The sequence below is a fragment of the Alexandromys fortis genome, unplaced genomic scaffold (assembly GCF_014885135.2).
Source record: "Alexandromys fortis isolate MF-2015 unplaced genomic scaffold, M_Fortis_MF-2015_v1.1 scaffold_77, whole genome shotgun sequence".
NCBI lineage: Eukaryota > Metazoa > Chordata > Mammalia > Rodentia > Cricetidae > Alexandromys > Alexandromys fortis.
In genome coordinates, this window is record NW_026067967.1 from 383,315 (window position 1) to 408,811 (window position 25,497).

The 25,497-nt window shown below is 42.0% G+C and overlaps 1 protein-coding gene across 3 annotated transcripts in view; it reads right to left on the reverse strand.

The window, feature by feature from the left end:
• Positions 1–12,845: 12,845 nt before the first annotated feature.
• Positions 12,846–25,497, reverse strand: part of Rab30 (RAB30, member RAS oncogene family) — a 64,447-nt gene continuing 51,795 nt past the window's right edge. Inside the window, exons 1-5 of one of the 3 annotated variants that reach the window (XM_050154594.1) lie at positions 24,517–24,535; positions 24,233–24,333; positions 22,638–22,721; positions 16,659–16,842; positions 12,882–14,406 (exon numbers count right to left, since the gene is read on the reverse strand). In XM_050154594.1, the coding sequence (XP_050010551.1) occupies positions 14,156–14,406; positions 16,659–16,842; positions 22,638–22,721; positions 24,233–24,325 (612 nt within the window). In that variant the 5' untranslated portion in view covers positions 24,326–24,333; positions 24,517–24,535 and the 3' untranslated portion in view covers positions 12,882–14,155. The other 2 variants (XM_050154593.1, XM_050154592.1) reach the window with 2 other exon arrangements.

Below are 25,497 nucleotides of genomic sequence, written 5' to 3' on the forward strand. Positions count from 1 at the left end.
TGTATGTAATATTCAGATCACTCTTGTGGTTGTTTGAATGGGATGCCCCCCATATTTTTGGGCATTTGAACATTTGGTCCCCAGTTGGCAGTGCTGTTTGGGGAAGTATGGCCTTCCTAGAGGAAATGTGTTTCCGGGGAGAAGCCTGCCATGATTTGCTGTCTAATTCGGCCTTGCACTTCACAATGTAAGCTTTAGCTCCCCACACCTGCCTGCTGCCGTGCCTCCTCCCTGTGAGGGCAATGGACTGTTAGCCCTTTGGAACCCTAAGCCCAAGCAAACCCTTCTTGAAGTTGTCTTTGTCATGACGACGCATCACAGTAATAGAAAAGTAGTTGATACAACTCTCAGCTTGCCACGTTGACATCTGTTCAGTTTTCTAGGTCTGTACCTCTCGCTCCACAGTTTTCTTTTATAAAACGATGCATAGAATCATAGTAGTAATCTTTCTCTTTGGGCTATGAATTCATTGTGTCTTTTTTTTTTTTTTTTTTTTTGTTATCTTGAACCAAATAATGCCTCCTACAGTTTACTGTATCTCCTTCCCAAACTCTTCATTTTGACATATACAAGCAAAAGAGAAGAAGAATACAATCCAGGAGCACCTAATTGTATTGTTGGATCCGTTTTCAGCCGTTGGTCTTTTATGTGTGTACGTCCGCATGGTAAGGCCATGATCAAAAGCAACTTGGAGAGGAAAGAGGTTTATTTTGCTTACACTTTCACATCCCAGTGCATCAAGGGAAATGAAGGCAGGAACTGAAACAAGGACCCAGTGCAATCAGCTTTATTCTACTTTTTTTTTTTGAACTTTATTTATTGTACAAATTTTGGAGTTAATGTATTTATGATTTTCTAAGTCTTTGACTTGTTGGGCTTTTCTTTTGATTTCAGAGCTGAGGAAAGAACCCAGGGCCTTGCGCTTGCTGAGCTAAATACCCAACCTCATCATTGGGCTTTTTTATTTGAAATCTTGTTTTTTAATGTAGGTACCCATTGCTATAAAGTACTTTCTTAGTAAATGTTTTGTTATGTCCTTTTTAAGTTTTGATATGTTGAGTGGTCATGAATTTCCTCAGATTCCCTTGACTTTGAGGGTCTTTCTTTCATTTTAATTTTTGAGGGGTAGCTGTCTTGCTTAAGGTTTCTATTGCTGTGAAGAAACACCATGACCACGATAACTCTTCTAAAGAAAAACATTTAATTGGGGCTAGCTTACAGTTTCAGATGTCTAGTCCATTATTATCACAATGGGACATGCAGGCAGACATGGTGCTGGCGAAGAAGCTAGGGGTTCTACATCTTGATCTATAGGCAACAGGAAGTGAATGTGTTACACTGAACATGGTATGAGCACAGGTGACCTCAAAGCTCACCCCCACAGTGACACACTTCCTTCAACAAAGCAACACCTGCTAATAGTGCCACTCCCTTATGGGGGCCATTTTCTTTCAAACCACCACTGTAGCTTTGCTGGCTATGACAACTTTAGATGGCTGTTACTTTCTTTGGGACTTGTTTCCTATCATCATCTTGTTGCCTTCTTGTCTGGAAGAAGTTTCTGCTAAAGGATCAAGTAGACTCTGTTGGAATTGCCTTTAAGTGTAACCTGGGACTCTTCTCTTGCAGATTTTACATGTCGAACTGTGATTTGACAAGTTTGGTAACAGCATGCTATGGGGAAGATCATTTCTGGCTGTTTGTACTTGGGGTTATATTTACATAAAAGCCTCCTGATTTTGGGTGCCTGAGTCATTCTCAAGAATAGAGAATTTTAGCCGGGCGATGGTGGCGCACGCCTTTAATCCCAGCACTCAGGAGGCAGAGGCAGGCAGATCTCTGTGAGTTCGAGACCAGCCTGGTCTACAGAGTTAGTTCCAGGACAGGCTCCAAAGCCACAGAGAAACCCTGTCTCGAAAAACCAAAAAAAAAAAAAAAAAAAAAGAATAGAGAATTTTCTGCTATTATTTCCTTAAATATGTTTGCTGTTTAACTTTATTTTGTTTTGTTTCTTGAGACAGGTCTGTTATGTAGACCAGTCTGGCCTCAAACTCACGGTCTTTAGTTTTTCAAGTACAGGGATTACAGGTGTGTACCACCACGCCCACCATCATTTATAGGTTTTCTATGTGCTTAATCTCTTCTCCTGAGTATCCTGACAATACAGGTGTTTAACATTTAACCATAAGCCAAAGCCCGTGAATTCTCTCTAGATTCTTTGTTTCCACTTTTTTCTTCTTTTGAAACAGGCTCTCACTATGGAGCCCGAGCTGATATGGGACGCACTTATGTAAACCATGCTGACCTCAAACTCAGAGCTCCATCTGCCTTTGGCTTTTTAGGGCTGAGATTAAAGGGTGTGCCACTATGACCAGCTGTTTCTACTTTTTTTAATTAGTTTTTCAAACACTTCAAAGAATTATAGAATATGGTATTTAAATAACCTTTAGGATTCTGTTCACGCGAGACACGATTGATTGCTCCTGGCAGCACTGATCTATTCCTGAGACAATGTTGATTGTTTTCTCTTTGTCAAAACTGGTCTTTGGGCAAAGAACTGCTTCTGCCTCGACTACTGACAAAATGCATGATATCCAGACTGGACAAGCAAGATACAAGCAAAAAGACTTCCAAACCTTCCCAAGACAGGGTAAGATGTTTTTTTAAAATTTTCTTGCCTCTAAAAATGGTCTGTCAGATACTCCAGGCTTTAGCTAAAGTTGATTGCCTCAACTTTGCAAATGAGGCTTTGAGTGATTGCCCAGATAGCCAGTTGTCTCTGCCGTTTCTTGTACCTTTTGGAAGTTGCTTGATTGCACGTCCTGCTTACTCAAGTAGTAGTATTTCCCTTCTCAGGTCTTTGATGGGGTTAAAGACTAGATAGTCATAGTTACTTTCCTCTCATTACTTTGCCAAGTCATTTTTAATATAAGACTTAGACTCCTTAGGGTAACTATCGAAACATATTTCTTGTTTGATGCTGTTCATGCTGGTTGTAATTCTAATTTTTATATATGTTTTTGCCTCTTCTTTTTCCTTGGACAATACTTGATATCTGTTCTTATTGTATATAGATTTGTATTAGACTTAGAACTCTCTTATTTAGACAAAAGGGGGAGGTGCTGTGAGAACTTCTTCAGCCAATAGCTTTTAAGTTACTGGCCAACTTTGGGCATGGTCTCATGCGTTAAAAATAAGGACAAAAAGCGTGTGCAGCTCTCTTGGCTGCTAGATTTGGTTCCAGTTCCCAGTACATTCAGAGGACTTCAGATTGCTACTATTTCTGTAGGCTTATCCCCTAATAAATAAACCTTTGTTATGTTATACTAAAAAAAAAATCTTTGAGCTGAAGTGTGGAGACATGTGAGCTGAGTATGTCACATCCACTCCCAAGGAAAGTTTCTCACTGGACCGTGTAGTACAAGACAGGGCAGCAGCCCAGAGGTGGGACATTGTTTTAGCTACCTCAACATGCCCTTGTGAGTGTGCATCCATAGAAGCAAAATTTCCCTCTCCTTGTTACTGACACCCACACCCTGAATGAAAAGAGGTTCGAGACCAGCACTAGTGACTGACAGTTCTGAATTTACATGGCTTCTCATCTCAGAGGGGAAGTGTGTTGATCTCGCTATCCTTTTCTTTTCCCTTGATAAAGTCGAGGTCTTTCTTGAGCTTGCATTTCTGGAGGTGCAGAGATAGCAGCAACACCGACTGGGGCTTTTATAAAGGCAGCATTGTAGATAGCATCATGATGGCAAGAGCACAAAGGGGAAACTGTCATCGTTTGGTAAGACAAGAAGCCAGAGAGGATTCCCTCCCTTCCTCCCTCCCTTCTTCCCCCCTTCCTTCCTCTCTCCCTTCTCCCCCCCTTCCCTCCCCCCCAAAAAAACAGGGTTTCTCTGTGTAGCCCTGGCTGTCCTGGAACTCACTAAGTAGACCAGGCTATCCTGAAACTCAGAGATCTGCCTGCCTCTCCCTCCCAAATGATGGGATCAAAGGTGAGTGCCACCGCTGCCCAACAGGGTCTCCCTTTTGACCTTTCCCTTCCCCTGTATTTTGCATCACCTCCCCCTACAGTGTAAGTGCTCAATGACATTTTATCACAGTCACTTCACTGAGCCAAGTGTAGTTCTCAGGGAGACTAAGTACTGAGCTAGTACCATAGAACATGTGTGTGCAACATCCCAGAAATTGTATATGCAGTAGTTTTGATATTCCTTTTCAAGAAGACTCCTCACTACAGCTCATGGTAGTTTTACTGGGGCAATGATATGAAATCCTCTTCCAAAGCAAGGGTACTAAGTAGATTTCAGGTTTATCTAGTTACACAAGCCTACAAGAGTTGCAAAACTTTGCAGTAGCCAGTATTGTAAGCAACCTTGCTGGCAGTTCATTGGAAATATTTTTTTTAACCTCTCTTAATCCACCAGAGGGGCAGCAGATGCCTGGATATTTCTCTTACTATACTGTTGTCCCAAGATCCCAAATCTTTGAAGGTTCCAGCTTCTGTTCTGCTGATTACAGTGATCATCATCACCCATCTCAAAATGGAGCTATATACCTGTTGCTTTTGTTTTTCTTTACAATAGAGCAAGTGAGTGCTTCTACTCAGCTGTTGCATTCAATCTAAGTCATGGATCTGTCATACAAATGTTACCAAGCCAAGGTAACATACAAGGTGAGAGCCAAGTATTTGAAATGGAAGGACGTTTGTGAAAGGGTACCTATCTTTGACTCTTGCTGTAGTCGTGGTATGGGGCTGGATGACTCTAAAGGGTAGATTCCTACTCTTCTTATACTACATACTCAATAAATGGTAAATATATAAAGGAATGTATGAATGCCTCACTAGTGATTAATACTTATTATTATACTCCCATTTTTAAATGTCTAGGAAACATTTTAAGTGATCTCTCTTCAGAACTATGTAACGTAGTTAGCTGGAAGGAAACGTAAAGAGATACCCATGCTTCGACATTGAAAAATTACAGGTTGAAAAACATGATTACTCTAATGTCACACTGAAGTATACAGTGTATACTCCTAGTTACTAGTATATTACCCAATCTAATGCATCATAGGACAAAGAACTTTCTCATCACTACTAACATGGATGATTTTCATATCCTGAATATGACAAGAGTAGTCTTATTTAGTGTTATAACCTAGGGGAGCTTTAAAAGTAAAGCTTATTATAGGCTCTTTCATAGAGGAGAAAAAAACATGAAACATTCAGTGACTTGTCACAGATCTTCAGCTAGAGAATCAACACTCCGAGGACCTGGAGCCCCAAATGCAGGCCACATCCCCTGTTATACTGAAGGACACAGCTGTACTTGAAGCTGATTTGGTTTTAACATATTGACATGGCATATAACCCTCCAACTGGGGGCAACAGGAAATGTTTATTTATGCACAAGTACATGGGGAAATCAATCTCCATTCGGCTTTTAAAAAATTCGTTACAAATAAAAAAATGTTGTTAAATACATTCATCCTTTATGCACAAAATACATTCTTTACACTTTTACTCTCATTATGAATTACTTCTTAATAATAAGAACTTAAACTACAACAGTCAGTAAGTTTGGCAATTTGATCATCTTTTTTCCAAGAAGGAAAATCCAAATGTTGAGATAGTTGATTAATAAAAAACCATACATTTCAGATGCTCCTTCATTGATCGATCCAACAAGGTTTAATGAATGCCCTCTCCAGTATGCTTGGCAGCCGTCTTTAAAGGAAAGCTGAGCACTTTGAAATTCTCAGTGATGACAATGTAATTTTTACAAAGTCTGAAGGAGTCCTCATGAAATTGGTAACCATATCAAAATGACACCCTCTCAGAAAGATTCTTACAAATATACCTGACAGCTAGGCATTTCTCAGGGATCCAGTTGACCAATTTAACAAAGATTGTAACTTTCATCCCCCAAGCAGGGCTTTAAGAGGTTCGATTTAAATAAAGACAAATGGCTTAATTGGTTAGTCTAATTATGCATGAGATCTGTAAGAAACAATATGACCATGTACAAAAATTACATAAATGTTCTAGCAGAATTACTTATACTAAACAGAAAGTAGAAACAATCTAAATGTCCAAAATGTGATTAATTCACAATTAAAATAATAAACACATACATACACGCACATACACACACATATACAAACATACATACAATGGAATACTACTTAGCCATAAAAAGAATATACTGACTATGCTACAACACAGATGAGCCTCGAAAACCTTAACAGAAGTCAGGCACAAGAGGCCACACGTTGTATGGTTACATTATATGCAAGGCAAGTCCATAGAGAAGGAAAGCAGATAGACTGTTGCCAGATGCTGGGGGAGGAGGAGGTTTGGCTGCTATGGGATACAGAAGCTTTTGGAAAGGATGTATTCTGACCTTAGACAGTAGTGACAATGTACATATAGTGAGCACACTGAGAACACTGAATTTTATACTTCACTGTGTGTGAAGTGTGTGAATTTTTAATAGATAGAATTAAACTTTAAAATGTTTTGTTGGGTTCCTGGTTCCTCTTTGTCCCCTTTTTGAAACTTGGATTGAATTTTTTTTATAAACCTTCTTTTTACACAATGTATTTAACTAACTGTACTTGGGTTACCAGTGGCTTATATTTCTAATGGCCTTTTTGTTAAGTAAAAATAATACATGGACACAAAATATATATTGTACTATTAATATCTGCTCATTGACATTTAAAACCAAGAACTATGCTTATGTTAAAGTAGATTATTAGGATTTATATAGTGATATATTTATATATATGGAGTTTACTGAGATCCTATGCATAAAACCAATAACCATATATTAGGAATCAAGTTCATAAAATTCACTGGTCAACCTGTTTGCTGAAACTGTATATGTAAAATATCTGCGTTTTAATGGAGAGATAAGAAAATGGAGAAAATCGAGGATTTTCTAAGCCTTTACAAAGCAGCTCCTGTAACTATTTTAACTAGCTGCTAAGATTCCCCAGAATTAAATATTTTGCATTTTATTTCATCCCTATGCTAAAAGTCATGCAATAAAGTGTGTGCAATAATATACAGGGCATTCTTTTCTCAAATTCTTAGTTCTTTATTGAAATTTTTAGCAGAATTTTTTTCTTTTCTGAAAATAGCAATTTTACTCATGCACTAGTTAAGACAGTTTTGTGTGTCTTGTTTACACACCATCAAGGGAGCTCTAACCATCTGGTATGTCTAGACGGACATTCCAGTGAGTAGAAGTTAGAAACCAGCATTCCAATCATTTGAAATCTTTTATATCGGGAACCTGAAAATCCCAAGCAATCCTTAAAGGATAAAATTACTTTAAAAAACTTCATTTAGTAAATCAACTGACATTCATTGTCAAGTAGTCTACAAGGAAGTTCCGTTAGCATTCTGTAATTGTATAGAACATGAGAATATTTATTCCTAATGATTACATTCCAGAAGCAGTATGCTTAGCAGCTGTTTTTCAGAGGGCTTAATCAAGTTTATTATTATTATTATGTGATACAGGCATAACTGTGTAATCTTAAACAAAAGCTATGTGTCATTCACCACCTAACGAATTATTCTAACCAAATGATTCTTTTCTTACTCTGTATATGAATTTTTGCTCTTTTGGGAGATTAGTACCCCAATTTTTCTTTCAAAATGTAGCACACACATAGAAAGGGGAAAAAAGACATTTTGGAGTATTGGTAACACATTCATTAAGTCATATATGGAATTAAGTTCTAAAAGCAGATCACGTAACTGGGATTTGTGATTTCATTTTTTGTTTGTTTTGTTTTGTTTTATTTTTCAAGACAGGGTTTCTCTGCGTAACAGCACTAGCTGTCCTGGAACTCGCTCTGTAGACCAGGCTGGCCTCAAACTCACAGAGATCCATCTGCCTCTGCCTCACGAGTGCTGGGATTAAAGGTGTGCACCACCACTGCCCAGCTGTGATTCCAGTCTTACCTACAGATGGAAGGAAGAGCCGCACAGCCAGAATTACTCTCACTTGGTCATCCATTATACATTACTATTAAAGGGAGAACTGCAGGGATAATTGAAGAGCTAAGCAACGACATAGTTATCTAAATCTGATCCGAGTAAGAAACTAAGAGTTGATCAACAACTACCCTGATGTTCGCCAAGGGGATGACAACAACCACCTTAACAGGCTTTTATGACTTAGTTTTCAACAATAAACAAAGGCAGGAATAGACAGAATGTGACCCCTTAAAGATAACAACCAGCCGGGATCAAGAGGAGGTTTGCATTGCACTGTGAGGTATTTCAGTTCCAAGAGAGATTTCCTGATAATAAGGAATTTACAACCCTGGAATCGGCTGTTGAGACTGAATGTCTCTCAAGATGTATGTAAAGAAACAAAGTGAATCAGAGATTTCCTTGTAGAGATGGAATTCTTTGTCACAGACTGCCCCAACCCATTTCTTTTTTTTTTTTTAATTTTTTTTTTTTTTTTTTTTTGGGTTTTTAAAGACAGGGTTTCTCTGTGGTTTTGGAGCCTGTCCTGGAAATAGCTCTTGTAGACCAAGTTGGTCTCGAACTCACAGAGATCCGCCTGCCTCTGCCTCCCAAGTGCTGGGATTAAAGGCGTGCGCCACCACCACCTGGCCCCAAACCATTTCTTAAAACCTTGCGATGGAGTCTCCCTTTGTGGCCTTTGCTCCCAACTCAACTTCCCAAGTACCTGGGACTAAGGTCACTGTGTCACTGTCCCTACTTACAAAGTCTAATCTAGGTAGAGAAAAGACAAAACAGAACAAAAACAAACAAACAAAAACCCTAATATTTGAGTTCTTCCTGTTTGCTGAGCAACATATTTTTAATGTCGCTAATCTAATTTCAGAGTATTTCTAACAGGTCCAGCTCATAAATGAGAAAACTCCTGTTCAAGCTTTGCCTACAGCCTCCACTAACCTTACTATTGCAGGGCTGCGCACCGCTAACCTAGAAGTGTTCCACTTCTGTACCTCTCCCTACATCACCCTCTAGAGTTGCCACTGACCAGGAACGCGGCTCAACATCTGCCATTCTGCTTCAAACCAGTGGGAAAGGTTAAAAAAAAAAAAATTAACTTACACACCTGATGAAGCCAAATTCAAGTATGTTTCTCCCCGTACTGATTCACACACAATGGTTTCCTTTTGCAAAGACTAAGGAGGAGGCACCTGTCAGACTGCAAAGGGTGCAAGCTATTTTACAAACAGGATTTTATACATTTTAATCAGCAAAAAACTGCTTTTAGTTTATTTTCCAGTTAAAGGCCTGTTTTGTTAGTTTGCACGTGAAGCAGATTAGCCTTCGCCCTTTCAACCTCACTTTTCCCAGAATCAAGGAAACCTCTCAGATGTCACTGGAGACTTCCTCGAGCAGATCTTAGGGGTGGATTTCTACCAGGGGCCTCCTGCCCTCCTCATGGAGCACTGGTCTACTGGAGGACTCTGGGACGGAAGATCCTCCTCTGCTAGAACACGTACAAAATCCTGAGGAGGATGCACTGTTTATTAAGCCAAATGAGATGGATAGTTCCCATGATTCCACATACCTCCAGCCTAAATGATGATCTGCTTCCATTTTTAACACAGAAACCACTTTGTTCCAACAGTGGCTGATAAGGCATTTCTAGTTTAGGACTTAATGGCAGATCAGTCTCTCGGCCTAAGGACATACAGCCAACTTTTCCCCTAAAGGACAGTGCATTTGTGACAGAAAAAAAAAAAAAAAAAAAAAAAAAAAAAAAAAGCCTTTGCTTTTTTTTAATATTGGTTCAACATATTTGAGCATAAAAAAATTTACAATTTAGATATTTGAGTTAATAAAGCATCTGGGTGAAGCCTCAGTCAACAATGTCGGTCATCTCCACATTTTCTTTACACACTTTGTATCTACCCTTTGCTTGACAGAAAGACAGCCACTACCAGAGGGTTCCAATTTTTTGAGAAATTCTCCCTGACACAGAGCCCAGTCTGTGGCTCTCTGGCTTCTGTGTGGTGGACTTCATTCTTCCTCTTTGAACTGTGAAGTTATAAATTTACTCCTCTCTCTATGCCACAGCCTATTTTAAAAAATCCTTCAAATAATGTCAATTATCTTAAATGTTAAATTCATTTAAACAGCTATCCCTCCATTTGTTTTTAATTTCAAAGATCACCAAGCTAGCCACGGTGGCTCACATCTATACTCCCGTAAGACTGAGGCAAGAGAGTGAGTGCTAAGCCAGCCTTGAACTACATTGTGATTTCTATGCCAGCCTGATTTCTGGAGCTGTAGACTGAGATCTGGTCTTAAAAAAAAAATAGACAAAAGGTAAAAAGCAGTGCCTCCCAGGAGTAATTGTAGCACGAACATCCTGAGATTTAGGAAGGAGATGAAACGCCAGCTCCATTATCCAATATTAATGACTGATTGCCTTGTGTACAGTAAGGAAAGGCAACTGTTCCTTCCAAATAGAGACAGACTCATTCCACAGGAACAGAAAGTCCAGAGAAGAAAATATATCTTCGTTTACTGTTAACAGTAATTGCTGTGTGGAATGCATTTGTCGGAAGGAGGAGATATGAAACGTACCTATCAAGACGGTGGTTTAGGGAAGAAAGCAAAACACGGCATTTAAAAATTCTTAAAACATCCAAACCTACTTCTTCCAGAAGCTAACAGGAAAGTGATCCTTCTGTATGTACGGCCACGTGACGCACAACACTCTGTAGGACTAAGACTTAGAAACTTTCCCCATCTTTAAGGCCACTGGTACGATACATGGTGGGGGGAGGGCTCGTGGACAATATCAACCTGACTTACAAACTGATTTTTTTTTTTCAGAATTAGTCTAACTGAAAGTGGATGCTGTGGATAGCTCCAAGAGTAGACTGGCAAATCCTTGATCTAACACCGGAAGTCACTAGGGTCCTGCCAAGGTCTATTTCATGAAGAGAATATCGAGATTCTGCTTCCTCCCTCCATCAAGTCTCACTGTTTTGAATCACACTAGTCTCAGCATCCTGTCTTGCTCAGTGGTTTCTTAATAATTTCACAACCAGAGCTTGACATACTGTCATGCCAATACATTTATTTCATTTTTGGTTATTGTCTTATCACCTAGGGAAAGATGCTGACATCAAAAATGACAAGAATATGGGGGAGAAATGAAAGCCAGAAAAAAAGCCAATGATGTAAATGTAGACGTCTACACAAAAGATAATTGGCTCTATATAATTAAATATTAATGCCATCTAACAGATCTAATGAAAGAATACAAAGGAGCACAGCTTTGAGTACGGGAGAGAGAAACCACTAAGTTCTTTGAGAATATGGTATATGCAAAGCCGAGCCAGAAAACTGGATGATGCCGTAGATCTTTTCTAAGCTTGGCTCTAGATCCTGAACATGTGTTTTCATTGAAAGCTACGAAATATTGCTGTATATTTAATAATTCTATTAAAAGAAGAAAAAAGATCATATCACAAATGGAAATAAGAGATGGTCTTGTCAGGATAAGACAAACTACATTACAATAAGACAAATCTTGGGTTTTTTTCCACTATTAAATAATTTTGTGTACAAGGGGCTTATCTGAGCAGATATTTCCCTGCCAATAAGAATTATTAGGCAAAATTATATTTATGTCCTGCCCTAGATTAAGATGATTTTTTTTCAGTTACCACTTTAAAGACCTTCATTTAAACAAACAAAAAACATCTTGGCAATGAATCATTTATTCAACTGGTATTTATTGCACCTATAATATTTTCAAGGATTGTTCTCAAATTTGAGATACATCGCTAGACGAATATCCAAAAGGCCTGATCTGAAATTCACAGAACTGTGGAACGTAAGGGCCCAGCTTTTCAGGTGTCCCCACTAATGGGCCAAGAATTGATGACTGTGATCTGCTGAAAGCCTGCTTAACCGGGAGGGCCAGAAGGGGGCGCTGTAAGTCTGAGAAATAAACGAATGAGAATACCATAACTTAAGCGTGACCAGTTCCAGGTCCTCCGGAACTAAATTAGTCCACTCTGACAAAGCCTTAAAGTTCACCAAGCATCGTTACTTTTAACGCTGCTGTGAACCAAGGCTGAGCCATCACATGCTGAGGAGATCAGCGGTAAAGAGAAGTAATAAATCTAAATTTAGGGACATTCTCTCACAGTAGAAAGATAAATTCTTCTGAAAGCTTGATTAGTTTATCTTTTGATGCCTTTGGTTGCTGGCTTCATAGAGAAGTCATGGTAATTAAAAATGATTTTGATTTTTCAATTAAAAGTGATTTTTTTTTCTCTTTCTTGAATCCAGGACAGGCAGTTAGAACTTTTTAGGAAGCCTCTCTCTTTCTTATAGAATCAGGAAACACATAGTGAGCCAATCACGATAGCAAGGACGGGTGGTAACACCCACGGTTCCAGGTGAAGGAGACTGAACATGATGGAGTCGCTAGAGGGACGCCAGAAACGTGTTAACAATATCCTCCTGCGCTGACTACTGCTTTATAAGTCAGCTTCCCAAGAGCGACGCCTCAGGTCCAAGACCGTCACCATCAATACCAACAGCGGAACTACACGTCACATCCTCCCTCAGTGATTCATCCCTCAGCTATGCTATACGGCAAGCCACAGAAACACCTGCCGGCACCCATGGCGTACAGGTTTAATTAAGGTCGCAATCCACATTCATGAGCGTGAACAACTCGGAAGGTACGGAACCATGGCACTGGAGATCAGGACCTCATTCAGCAGCACTTCCTCCAACGTGAGACCTGTCTTGAAGTTGGCTAAGTAAAGGCATTAGACCTCCATCTGAACTGGAGATCTGCAGTGACACGTGCATACCAGGATGGGAAGGAAGGAGAGCAATAAGGTGAGACCAGGGAAAGACAAGACAAAGGGAAAAGAATGAATGGCCATGAATCTGAGATCAGATACATTTATATGATAAATGACACCTCAGCCTGCTTCCTAAGCAGGCCTTTCCTAAGCTCACTGAAGATACAAAAACAGTTTGCAAAACTTTTCATCTGTTGCTATCCTCACTTGTCATACTACAAAGGTCTATAAAATCCCAGGCCTTGGTCTCTCCAAGGATAGTTCCAGAAAGGATAAGGTGGGACTTGTTATCCAGGACTGTGCTCTGTCTGGAAGCCTGCTCTGCAGTCAGTCCATATTCCACAGTATTTTGGTCATGTCTGCTCTGTTTTCTCATCTGCTCAGAATGTCTCATAACTCATCTTTTTTTTTATTACAATGTCATCACCCATTGTGTTTTTCCCCATTTTTTTTTCAGACTCTGATTACCTTCAAGGGCAGGAAAAGTGTGACAGAATATAACAAAGTTAAGAAATTCCCAGGAGAATACGGAAAAATAAACCCATCCTAGCAAACATGGTAACGAGGCTTTGAGAAAGACTGCTGATTCGTGGGTTTTCCCCGTTTTCTTTTTATTTGTAGGTAATACATTTAAGGGTATCAATATAGTAAAACGTTTGGTCTGTGAAATACCATAATGATTAGCACCAAAAGGAGTCATGGAGCTTGTATATGTTATTATAAACAATAATTTTTACTGTTGGCCATGAGATGAGTTTTCGTTTTTACATCCCAAAGGTTTTGAAAGTGCTTGTGGACCGAAGAAACAACACTTTTCAAAATCTCCATGGGGTTATCAGTAAGGACCACAGAGACAGTACTTGGCCTTTCCAGTTTTGGTTTACCTGGTAGACAAGAAAACCATGGGCACCAGATTACCACTGAATCTAAAGAACAGCCCCACATGTACCCGCTGACACACAGGAGGGATTCCCACAGTACGTGATCCCCTGCACTGTGTTCAGGAATGCATTTTTACTTGCTTTTTTAAAAATAAAAGCAACATGCTCTGCAGATCATGGAGCGCTTAGTGCAATTTTCTCCTTGCTCCAATGCCAGACTGCAAAAGGCTGGAACCGTTATGTGTTCTGCTGATGATGCTGGCCTGCAGTCAAGGCCCTTGGCCTGCATGCTTTGTAAGCTCTGGAGCCTACAGGAGTCAGAAGGTCCAAGAGCGGGAGCCACTGTCATTGCCAGACTCCCTAGCAACACACGGCCCACCAAGGCAACTACTGATTCCCTTTGATTCTCCTTGCCTCAGCCTTTAGTTGAAATTACAACAAGTCAAATAGCTGATGCTTTTGCCCTCTCCGGGTAAGGGTGAAGATACATTGTTCACCAGTGTGTTCTGTCTTGCTTCACTGATGAGCCGGCATGCTAAGTCAAGGAAGAGTTTCTCCACGTTATCGGATTCCTTGGCTGAAGTCTCCAGGTAATACATGTCCTGAGCTTCTGAGAATTCCTCTGCCCTCTGCTGGGAGACCTCTCTCCTTTCAGCCAGGTCAATCTTGTTGCCTAGAACGATGGTAAATTAGAGAAAGAATCGTCACTGGACTGTGTAGGCGGAGAAGCATCAAGATTCAATTCCAGACCTGAAGTCAATGGGCAGATTACACAGATGGGCAGGCAAAGAAAAGCAAATGTGTCCATGATCACAGGAATGTTCATTCTAACATACCAGCGCCATTTGTAAGGACGAAGACTGGAAACAACCCACATCACTTGTATGAAGTACAATGTATGCACACAAGTATTCAACCCAGTAAAGAAAAGAAGCCAGGGGCTGGAGAGATGGCTCACAGGTTAAGAGCATTGCCTGCTCTTCCAAAGGTCCTGAGTTCAATTCAATACAATATTCTGTCTGCAGGCCAGAAGAGGGCACCAGACCTCATTACAGATGGTTGTGAGCCACCATGTGGTTGCCGGGAACTGAACTCAGGACCTTTGGAAGGGTAGGCCATGCTCTTAACCACTGAGCCATCTCTCCAGCCCCCTCTTTTCTTATTTTTTAAGAAAATAATAAACCAAGATTGTAATTTAAAAGACAAAGGCTAGGCTACAGCCCGGGTGGTGGTGGCACATGTCTTTAATCCCAGCACTCCAGAGAAGAACAGGAGAGGAGCTCTGTGAGTTCAAGACCAGCCTGGTCTACAAAGCGAGCTCTGAAACAGCCAGAGCTGTTACACAGAGAAACTCTGTCTTAAAAAAACAAAACAAAAAAAGACAATGGTTGCCCAGAAAGACAAAAGGTAAAGAGCATAGGGACAGAAACCAGACCTCTCTGAACATATTCTGCCTTACAGATTTGACTTTAGAAGCTTACATTTTACATAATAAACAATACAATTATGTAATTAGCACAAAATTAAAACTTAAATCAATTTGTAAGTATTAAACATTTTTGTCATATAGAGAGACATGGGTATAGACAATTATTTCAAGTAAATTGAAAACATGACTTAACCCTGCGTCCTTAGGTGTTTAAGGGCAAAAAGGATTTGAAGAACAAAGTCTTGGGTTCATTCAGTAATCATCTTGTAAAGGCAGAGCTGGTATTGAGATGAGGAGGCTCTTGTGTATGTATTACGGGATAAAACAAGTCATTAATTATGCTGACGTCACTTGGCACTGGTATTTTTGACAAGAGAAAGATGAAATAAGGGTATGAGATTAATGATGCTAAGTAAAAAATTTGCAGTTTTAAATTATAGATCTAAGTAGCTGTATGAATAATTCATGGTATATTTTATATTTTTATCTTTTAAAAGTTTCCTACACCGTTTTCTAGGCAGGCTGACAAGAGTCAACTACGCTACCTGGTAACACTGCCTAAAAGAGCCAATTGATAAGTTCCTCTGTGCGTGGATTAAAAGCACCAGTAGAATGCCATAACATTGGAGGTTCCTGACTGTTGATTCCCCATTGAAAAAAAAACTCCCATAAGTTATGTTCTTGGAGCCGCTCCTATGGGACACAGAGGCCAGTGCATCTCTTGTACCTGTGACAGATGGACTTTGTCTCCTCATTCCTGGGTTGTCCAGGCCTGCCAAGAGGACTGTGACACCTAATGCCAACCTGCCACTGAGTCAGATGAGCTGTCCTGAATCTCCCTAAGTGAACATGACTTCATACGTGGTTTAAGATTGTCCTGTGAATCAGAATACAACTTGCTGAACCTAATAAGACAACACAATTCACCATATTCATGCACACATGTCGCTTCCAATGCCGAAAAGTTTAGAAATGGTGACCTACAAGTAAGGAGAACCCAATACTGAGGCTGGGGCTTCTAATTAGACAGACATACCACCTCTTAAAGACACGGTCACTTCTAGGTCTGGGGCATGAAATGATATGCCTGAGAATTTGCCTTATGTCACATCAGAGAGCAGGGAAATTATCTCAGACTCCTGGAGTTACATCAAAAGGATTTGGGAGCTTATTTGAAGATGCCTCCTGTGTCAATGAGGGAACAATGGGAAGCTGGGTGGTAATTTTTTACTTTTACACCAGCAGTATCCACCATCTGGTAACACTTTCACCTACACTGATAGGAAAACGAGCAATATTTTTGTTTATTTTTCTAAATTATCACCATGGGATAGAACTTACTTCATGTCCTCCTTGGTTGTACAACTGAATGATGATTATATAACTCGGGTAACCATATAGCATGTTCTCGGAAGGTACCAGCACATAAGCGTTATGTGAGCATACATTGTATGATGCACTCCAATCAATCCCCTTCCTGATTAGCCTTTACTTACCCACTAGCACAGTGATGACCTTATTGCTAGCATACTGTTCTATCTCTCGCAACCACTCAGGAAGGCAACGGAAGGATTCCTCACAGGTGATGTCATAGGTAAGGATCAAGGCATTGGCGCTTCGGTAATAACTTTGGGTAATTGAACGAAATCTCTCTTGACCTGCAGTGTCCCAGATCTGTAACTGTAGAGGCATAAGACAGGGATCAGCTTGGCAGAGCAGAAAACAAAAGAGCTTTAAAATTGCGTTGCTATAGCTCAGAAATGGGAACATCGCCCAAACAATTTCATCCTTGTGTTCTGCCCTGAAAACATTTATTCTTTTTGCAGTGAAGTGTTTCTGGTCCAGGGAAGGGGCATATTCTCTTTCCTATTTTTGTTTGTTTGTTTAATTTAATGTTAACAGAGGTTTCTGTCCCTCCCAATATTGCAGTCGTTCAGTCCCAAATAAACACACAGAGGTCTACATTAATTATAAACTGATTGGCCTATTAGCTCAGGCTTTCTTATTCACTAATTCTTACATCTTACAGTAACCCATAATTCTTGTCTGTGTTAGCCACATAACTTGGTACGTTTTAGCAGTGAGGCATTCTCATCTTGCATCCTCTGTGTTGGGGTGACAACTGCAGACTGAGCCTTTCTTCCCAGAATTCTCCTATTCTGGTGGCCCCGCCTCTACTTCCTGCCTGGCTACTGGCCAATCAGCATTTTATGAAACCAGTACAACTGACAAACCTTTACAGGGTACATGACCATTGTCCCACAGCACACTTGTGTTACAATAGGGCATGATAAGTCATCTACTATTTCTAAACATAGCAAACTGGTGGTTAATAAGAAAGAAAGGAAAACATTTCCCAAATCTTTTCCCTCAACCTCCCTGCACAGATCACACAACAAATGAGACCTGTTCTCCAGACACAACCCTAGATATAAAGCAGAGTGTTTAGGGAGACAAAATATCACCATCAGCTTCCCTCCTAACTATAAATCCCATGGGTCATAGGTAAATTAACCTCTTTACTATTTCCTCAGGTAAGGCCTTCTAGAACCTTCTGCTATCATCATGTCCCTTGCAATACTTCATATCATTTTTTTTCATAGAACTGACATATCTTCAACAAGTATTTGAAATAGTTTGTCTAATGCCTGTCTGGCCTACTTGATTTACAGCTTCATAATAGGAGGAGGCAGGACCTTTACTCATCAAATACAGTATGCCTGAGACAGAAGGCAGATGCTGTCGTTCTGAACTGATGATCTCGGGTGTTCCTGATCCCTTCCCAGTGAGGTAGGCAGGCTAATAAAAATTGTTTCTTCCACCCAGGTACCCACAAAGCTGGGACTCAGACTCCAGGTCTTCTATTCCCAGTTGAGAACTCAGCTGAGCACACCCTGTTGCTTTTGTCATTGCACACTCATTTAAATGTACATCTGCAACCAGCAGTCCCTTGGTGTCACCCTGGCCCCATAGCAGTTTTGCTGAAGACTCTAAGTAGTGACCGATAGCTCCTGCCGCAAGTGAGTGCACACATTATTCTTTGATTGGAAGCTGCGGCAACTCTTTGATGATATAAACCAAGTCTGTGTGTGCTAAATGCAAACGTACACGTGACTGTTTGCGCTGGAACAAAAGCTATTTCTGTTCTCTGCCTCAGAGTAGGATCATGGTCCCCTTTTACCAAGATGTGCCTTAGCATAGCAGACTATTGTTTTAAAGCCCGATTCAGCCTCTAAATCACTTTTGACCAGATTTAGATACTGTCGATCATGAGAAAACACTGTGTTCATGATAGGAACATCTTGGGAACTGCTTTAAGCATCAAAATATTTACCAAAATAGGGATTACATGGCCTTGCCAAGATACATGCCACCTTCTCATGGAAGACTGCCTGTGCCTCGCCTGACAGCTGATGATTAAGGATGTTTATCTTCCATCGTCTATCGCTCAAATTAGTTTCATCACATTTCTCTATAATCCGCCGTCTCCCTTCATCCTTTGCAGAGCACTAGATATAGCATGACTAAAACACAATCACTGCTCTAAGAGAGATCACGGTCCACAAAGAACCCAAATCCACCACGGATTAGCAGCGTCTTCTCAAAGAGGAACCAGAGTGTCTCCAAATGTCAGCCTACCATCTGTCAGTGTGTCACCCACACGGCACTCACGGGCTTCCTCGCCACGCTCACCTACACAGCACAGGGCTACAACGCTGTTCACCTGTCCTCCCACTGTACCGCTACTGCCTGCCCGTGACAGCAGCGTCCTGTCATGGGGTTGCTAGGCTGTCCTCTTGAGTAGATTATGTTCTTGGAGGATCAACGATATCTCTTTGCCTTCGCATCTTAGTTTTCTTCCTAACGTGGTACATCGTGGGCACAATCGAATGATGGTTAACGAGATGAACACAGGATTGCAGAACCACAAAGGAGGAATTGCTTAGCTATTCTTAGATGATTAGTGGGGTTTGAAAGAGCTGAGACAAAATGTTATTGGAGCTAGATATCAGTAAGTCCCAAGAGTCAGTGATGCTTCTCCTACCAGGCTGCTCCGCACAATGCATCTACTATAACACGAGATGGGCAGACAGATTACCAAAAGAATGAACATTTATACCTAAGTTCATGAATCTCCTATCTGTGTAACCTAGGTGTGGTTCAAGATAAAACAACCTCTTAGGTGGCTGTGGTGCAGTGCAGGCCTTTAGTACCTGCACTCGAGAAGCAGAGGCAGACAGATCTCTGTGAGTTCAAGGACAGCCTGTTCTATAGAGCTAGCCAGGGCTACACAAAGAATTCCTATGTTGGGGGTTGGGGGAGGCTGACCTCTTCTAATCAGTCTAAGGTTAAATACGTTTTTATTTATTACTCATTAGCTTGTGATAGGCTGAAAAATCAAAGCATAAGATTGAATAGCATCATTCTACAGCTTTTTCCTTCTCCACAGTCTTTTATGTTTATATCTTATTTTACATGTTGGGTTACAAATAAATCACAGGCAGCTTAAACTGGATCGGCCAGCTCCCTTTTCCTATGAAATGCTAGAAATCTTAAGAGGTCTTAATGGCAACAACTGAGCTGTGAATATAAAGATGAGTAAGTTGAAAACCCCTGCTCTTTGGGAACCTGTGGTCTTGTGGTGGAATCCAATGCCAAAAAAAAAAAAAAAGTAAATAAATATATGGAACTTTAGCCATGTAATAAGCACTGAAAAATAAGGTCAGGGCTAGCAAAATGGCTCAGTGGGGAAGGGCCAAGTTTGATGCCCACACTCCACACGGTAGAAAGAGAGAACTCTTATGAGGTGTTCTTTGGCCTTCACAAGTAAGCTGTGCTCATGTGCACTCACATACACACAGAGAAACAAAAATAAATATTTAAATTATTGTTTCCAAAAACAGAACAAATGGAATGCCAAAGCGTGGAACGCATGGATGGAAAAGAGCCTATTCTGTAACCACGGGACCATCCCTTTCTTTCTCCTTGCTCTTGGCCCAAGCCTGGTACACGGTAGGCACTAACATTTCAGGTTAAAAAAAAAAAAAAAGACTTCACAAGTACATATGCAGATGGGAACTCCTATGTAGGAGGGAAACACATGCAAAGGTGGCCATCCTTTCCTGACTCCTCAGGCTGGCAACTACCTCCTCTAGAATAAAAGAAAACTATGCCAGTGTCTCTTCAGCCTGCCCCTGTCTCCTTCCAGTCCCCACACCCTTCTCCTCCTCTTCATTTTAAATACTTTCTCTTGCCTTCTGGTTGACATGAATGTAGATTTTTTACAACCAGTGTCCCATATTTCTGATCCCTATTATACTTGATATAGCTGTCTCTATGGTAAGGACCCATTGAAAAGAGTCAAGACATAAGGAGATAAAGGTTCCTGTCTCTCATCAGGAGCCTCATCTCAGCCCTTACTTGCGATGGTATTCATGACCTGATGGAAGAATGCCAGGGAGCTTCTCTGACCCTTCCCAAGGCACTCATAGGATGTGAAGTAACGATCGACTGGGAGAAGGGTGCAAATAACACAAACCAAATGTGGGATGCTTAGGCCGAGACTTAGGTACCAACTCTAGTACCACTACCCATCATGCTGCAGATGACGGGGATCGTCCCATGGGATCTGACTCTGAAGACCTGACCAGGAAGTTTCAACAACTGAATGGCCATATTATACATCAGCAAACTACCTCCTTTCGTGTGTGTGCGTGCGTGCGTGTGTGTGTGTGTGTGTGTGTGTGTAGGCACATGTGCAGGTGAGTATAGGTGCCTGTAAGTGTAAGCTAGAAGAAAGGATCAGACAGTCATGAGCAGCCCTACATGCTGGAGACCAAACTCAGGTCACATACGAAAGCAGTATGCACTCAACCTCTAAGCCTTCTCTGGGACCTTCACTCCACCTTTCTTCCATCACCTCCTTCTCTTGCTGCAAGGTGATGAGCCTACTGCGCCTCCATTCCTCTCTTAGCTCTCAGGAGACCCCATGGAACTAGAAGGGTGCTAGCATGCAAGGCTTAGAGCCTGCTTGTCTCCCATCCAGGCTACAGCCATGGTTAAGTAAATTAATTAACTGGTTCACCAGCTGAGACAGTGTGCCTGAGCTAATGGGAGCTCACCAACTCCATCCAGCTGGACTAGGACTGAACGAGCATGGGATCAAACTGGTGACCCTCTGAATGTGGCTGACAATTGGGGCAGACTGAGGAGCCAATGATAATGGCACTGGGATTTGTCTCTACTGCATGTGCTGGCTTTTGGGAATCCTATTCTCTTTGGATGCACACCTTCCTAAGCCTGGAGAGAGGGGGGAGGGCCTTGGACTTCCCCACAGGGCAGGGTACCCAGCCCTCTCTTAGGACTGGAGGGGTGGAGGAAGAATGTATGGGGGAGCGGGAGGGAAATGGGAGGAGGGGAGGAAGTAGAAATTTTGATTGGCATTATTTATAAAGTAATTTTAAAAAAAAGAAAAAAGTAACCTCTGAAGCTTGTGTACTAAGGACAACATCATCCACTTCCCAGAGATCATACTAAGAATTAAAGTAACAATGGCAACATATGTAAAGGCATCTATCAGAGACACTGACTCAGGATACATACTCAAAGCACATACTGCCTCCTGTTTCTGGACATACTATAGTTCTTCTAAGTACCAAACCATCTAGAAGCCACCAAGTGGAAGACAGAGGTCAAAGGTCCTCTCTTGGACCTCTAGAGACTGGAAGTAAAGACAGAGTGGGAGGAAGGATGACTTTCATAAGCAAGTCATGTGACTGAATCACCTACACTGCTACAAGGAAACGAGGGCGTCAGGAGGCAAACAGAAGAGAACAATATTGATCCAGCTTTGAAATCCAAAAAGAAATTCCTACTCTGTCTTCACATCACTTCTGACACGACAGGAAAACGTGCTTTCCCCACTGTCTGCATCAGGATAAACGTATCCTCCCTAAACTTCTTCAGGGTATTTTCTTTCTTTTCTCTTGAGGTTGGTCCTCAGTAACCTAGGCTGGCCCCCAACTTGCTTGTTAAGAATGACCTTGAAAGTGGTGGTGGTGCACGCCTTTAATCCCAGCACTCGGGAGGCAGAGGCAGGCGGATCTCTGTGAGTTGAGACCAGCCTGGTCTACAAGAGCTAGTTCCAGGACAGGCTCCAAAGCTACAGAGAAACCCTGTCTCGAAAAACCAAAAAAAAAAAAAAAAAAACAAAAAAAAAAACTTGAATTTGCAATGGCCCCACCCACTCCTAGGTGGGCTGACAGGTCTGCCCTACCATGCCTAGACTGGTGGTTCACTCCAAGGCTTCCTGCATGCTAGGGAAGTACTCTTGCCAGCTGAGCTCCACCCCAGTGGATTCATTGCAACCTAGGATTGAATGAAGCGGTTTAATAAATGTCATGAAACTGCCTGTGCTTCCTCCCCTAAACTCTTAGAGAACACGTCAAAGGTTTATTAGAAATTTAGCTTCTTACCTTTACTTTTTCACCATTAATCTCCACTGTTTTAATCATAAAATCGACTCCAATTGTGGCTCCTTGACCTGGGGGGAAAAGACCCTAAGGAAGAAACAACGGCAGTGAAATTTAAGCACAGCTTCCAACTCAGTGGACTCTCCTCACCGCCCACCCCGTCCTCCGACTGAGGTAACTGGTATTAGAGTACTCTGCTTGGTGTCCTGTTTGGAGGGGAAGGAAGGAGGGGACAGGAGGATGGCAGGAGTAACGCTGGCAGGAGCAAACACAGGCTTTGCCAGCTATACGTCTCAAGACCATAAGCACGTCACTGGGTCCCTCTGGATCTGCAGGAGAGGACTGAACTGAATAATTTCTAAGGGACCTTTCAGGAAAACGACACCGTCAAGCAAACTCTAAAAAAAAGCCCTAAGAAACAAACCTTTCTCTGTGGAAAATCTGTGGGCGTGTCCTCCTTACAGAAGCAAGAAAGACTGCTAAAGTTAGGTGGATGTAAAACCAGCTGGAGTTTCCAGTGTCTCTGAGTGACAGCTGTCTGAACTCCAGATGCTGCTTGGCTTTTGACTTTTGATTTCATCAGACCGAGACTTACTGAACACATGGGCTCCTGTCTGAGGTCATTCCGCAAGGGAAAAACCTTGACATTTCCAGCAACTGTGAGCCCTGAAGCGGTCTGGGTTGCCCAATCTGTCACTCCAGTTTTCCACAGACAGACAGATGGCAGTGAAGGGGGGCTGGGAGCTCACCAGCTGGCTACGTGCAATGGGAAGGCCTGGTTAGTGAAGGTAGGCGCGGGGATCGAGACTAGCACCTGGCCACCGCTCTTCCTATGCGGTTACCTTAAGCCTCAGAAGAGCTCATCTCAATGTTCCCAAGGCGCCTGTCACAAAATCATGTCATATACATGAGGATCCAGAAAGGGGCATCCTTTGGATTTTTCAGTGGGGAAGAAAATCAACTTCAGAATGATTTTTTTTTTAATTTTACTAATTTCTATATAAAAACAAACTTGTAAACCTTGACCAGTGATTCTCAAGAGGCCAACCCTGGGGGGACTTGCACTTGGATTCTACGAGAGAGAATCAAATCAGAAAGCATATTCAGTTACGTTCAGGTTCGTCTCTGCCCTCAGCTCATCCCTACTTAAGAGACTTAGACAAGCAGGTCGTTTGGTTATAAACCCAAAGGCTTCACTGTGTTGTCTGGATGAGAATGGGCACAAGCAGGAAAGTTGAGGTTTAATCGGTATTGGACTCAGTTTAATGCCCAGATTCATTCGTTTCCACCTTTAGGTGATTATCAACTACAGATCTACTTTTTCAAACCCAGTCTATTTTTGATACTGCACACTGAAAACAAAACCACCTGTCCCTTTCGTATGAGGAAGCAAGATGAGGTGAGGGAGAAGCCCTGGGCACCATGCTCCCTCGGCCGATTTAGAAAACCTTTGGCTACAAACTTGATGGCGCTTTCGAAGGGTGCCGTGAGAGCCTGCTGCCCAGAGGTCAGCACTGGGCCCAGTCACCCATCCAGAGATGCTCACTGGGAGACAGGTGAGACCAACAAACCCAACCCCGGATTCCAGACTCCCCTACCTGAGTGAATCGTCGGACTAGGCACGTCTTCCCCACTCCAGCGTTGCCAATTAAAACAATCTTGAAGAGGAAATCATAATCTTCCATACTCATTTACACGGCTGCAAGCAAACACAGGAAACAGTGAGCAGGGCCCGGCTGACGTCCCCGGGAACTCAGGCTGCACCAACCCCTAGCGCTCTGACTCATGTGAAGAGCAGCTGAAAGCTCCCCTCTGGTGACGCTGCCAGCGAAAGAGGAACATAGGTGTTTGGTCCCAGGCGGACTTCATTCTCCCGAGGTACCTCCAGCTGCAGGAGGCAGATGACACGCATCGCCCTTCCACCTGGTAACCTTTAACCCTCCAAGCTGTCGGGTTATAGGTCTTCAAGCGATAAACTGTGTGTTTTCTTTTTGTGTGGAAAGCCAGGCTAGCCAGGAGGGCAGACAAGCCGGGAGAGAGGAGAGCCGTCCAGAGATGAAGACAGCTAGTAGGCTGTGCATGAAGAAAACGACAGCTGCCAGGAGACTACATGAAAGGAAGAAATTATAAAAGGCCCCTCACTCTCACACAAGTCCTAGGATCTTGGGGCCAAAACCCTTTCCCGGCTCTCCCATTTCTGTCTCCTACCACCCACACCGGTGCTAAATGACCTCCAACGGCGCCTGTCTTCCAATCTCATCAAGCTGTGCTGAATCCTCTCCGAGTCCCTCAAAGACCAGCACAGCCTCTCGTTTTCTCTGAATCTCGCTGGTCTCCCTCAAGAGGCTGGTGAAAACAAAGTGAGGACTGCTTACCATTCCTCCGTGCCAGAACTTCACCCGCCATGCGTATTCATTTCGTCAAGTGCCTGCCTTATGCTTGAAGAAAGGGACAATGCCTTTCAGCTCTATTTCCTAGCCCTGGAACAGAGTCTCACTTAGTAAATGTCTACTCTGTAGACAGAAAGACTTATTAATGGGCATACCGCTTAGCTGTGGGCATCTGCTTCTCTGATTGTGCTAAGAATATTACCATTGTGTAACTTAGAGGATCACCAAGATTAAAACCAAACACAAAACTAAAAGTCTCGCACAGACCTTGGTACCCACCAAGCCCGATATTATGGAGCCAATCAATCTGAGCTCCTCACGTGCCGTCTGCCCCAAGGCCAACAAGAAAATGTGTAAATACCAACTAGGAAGTAGAGGAACAATCTCACACTCAGGAGGCAGAGGCTAGAGGAGGTTTGAATTTGAAGCCAAACCGGGCTATGTAGGGAGACTGGGTCGCAAGCAACAAACAA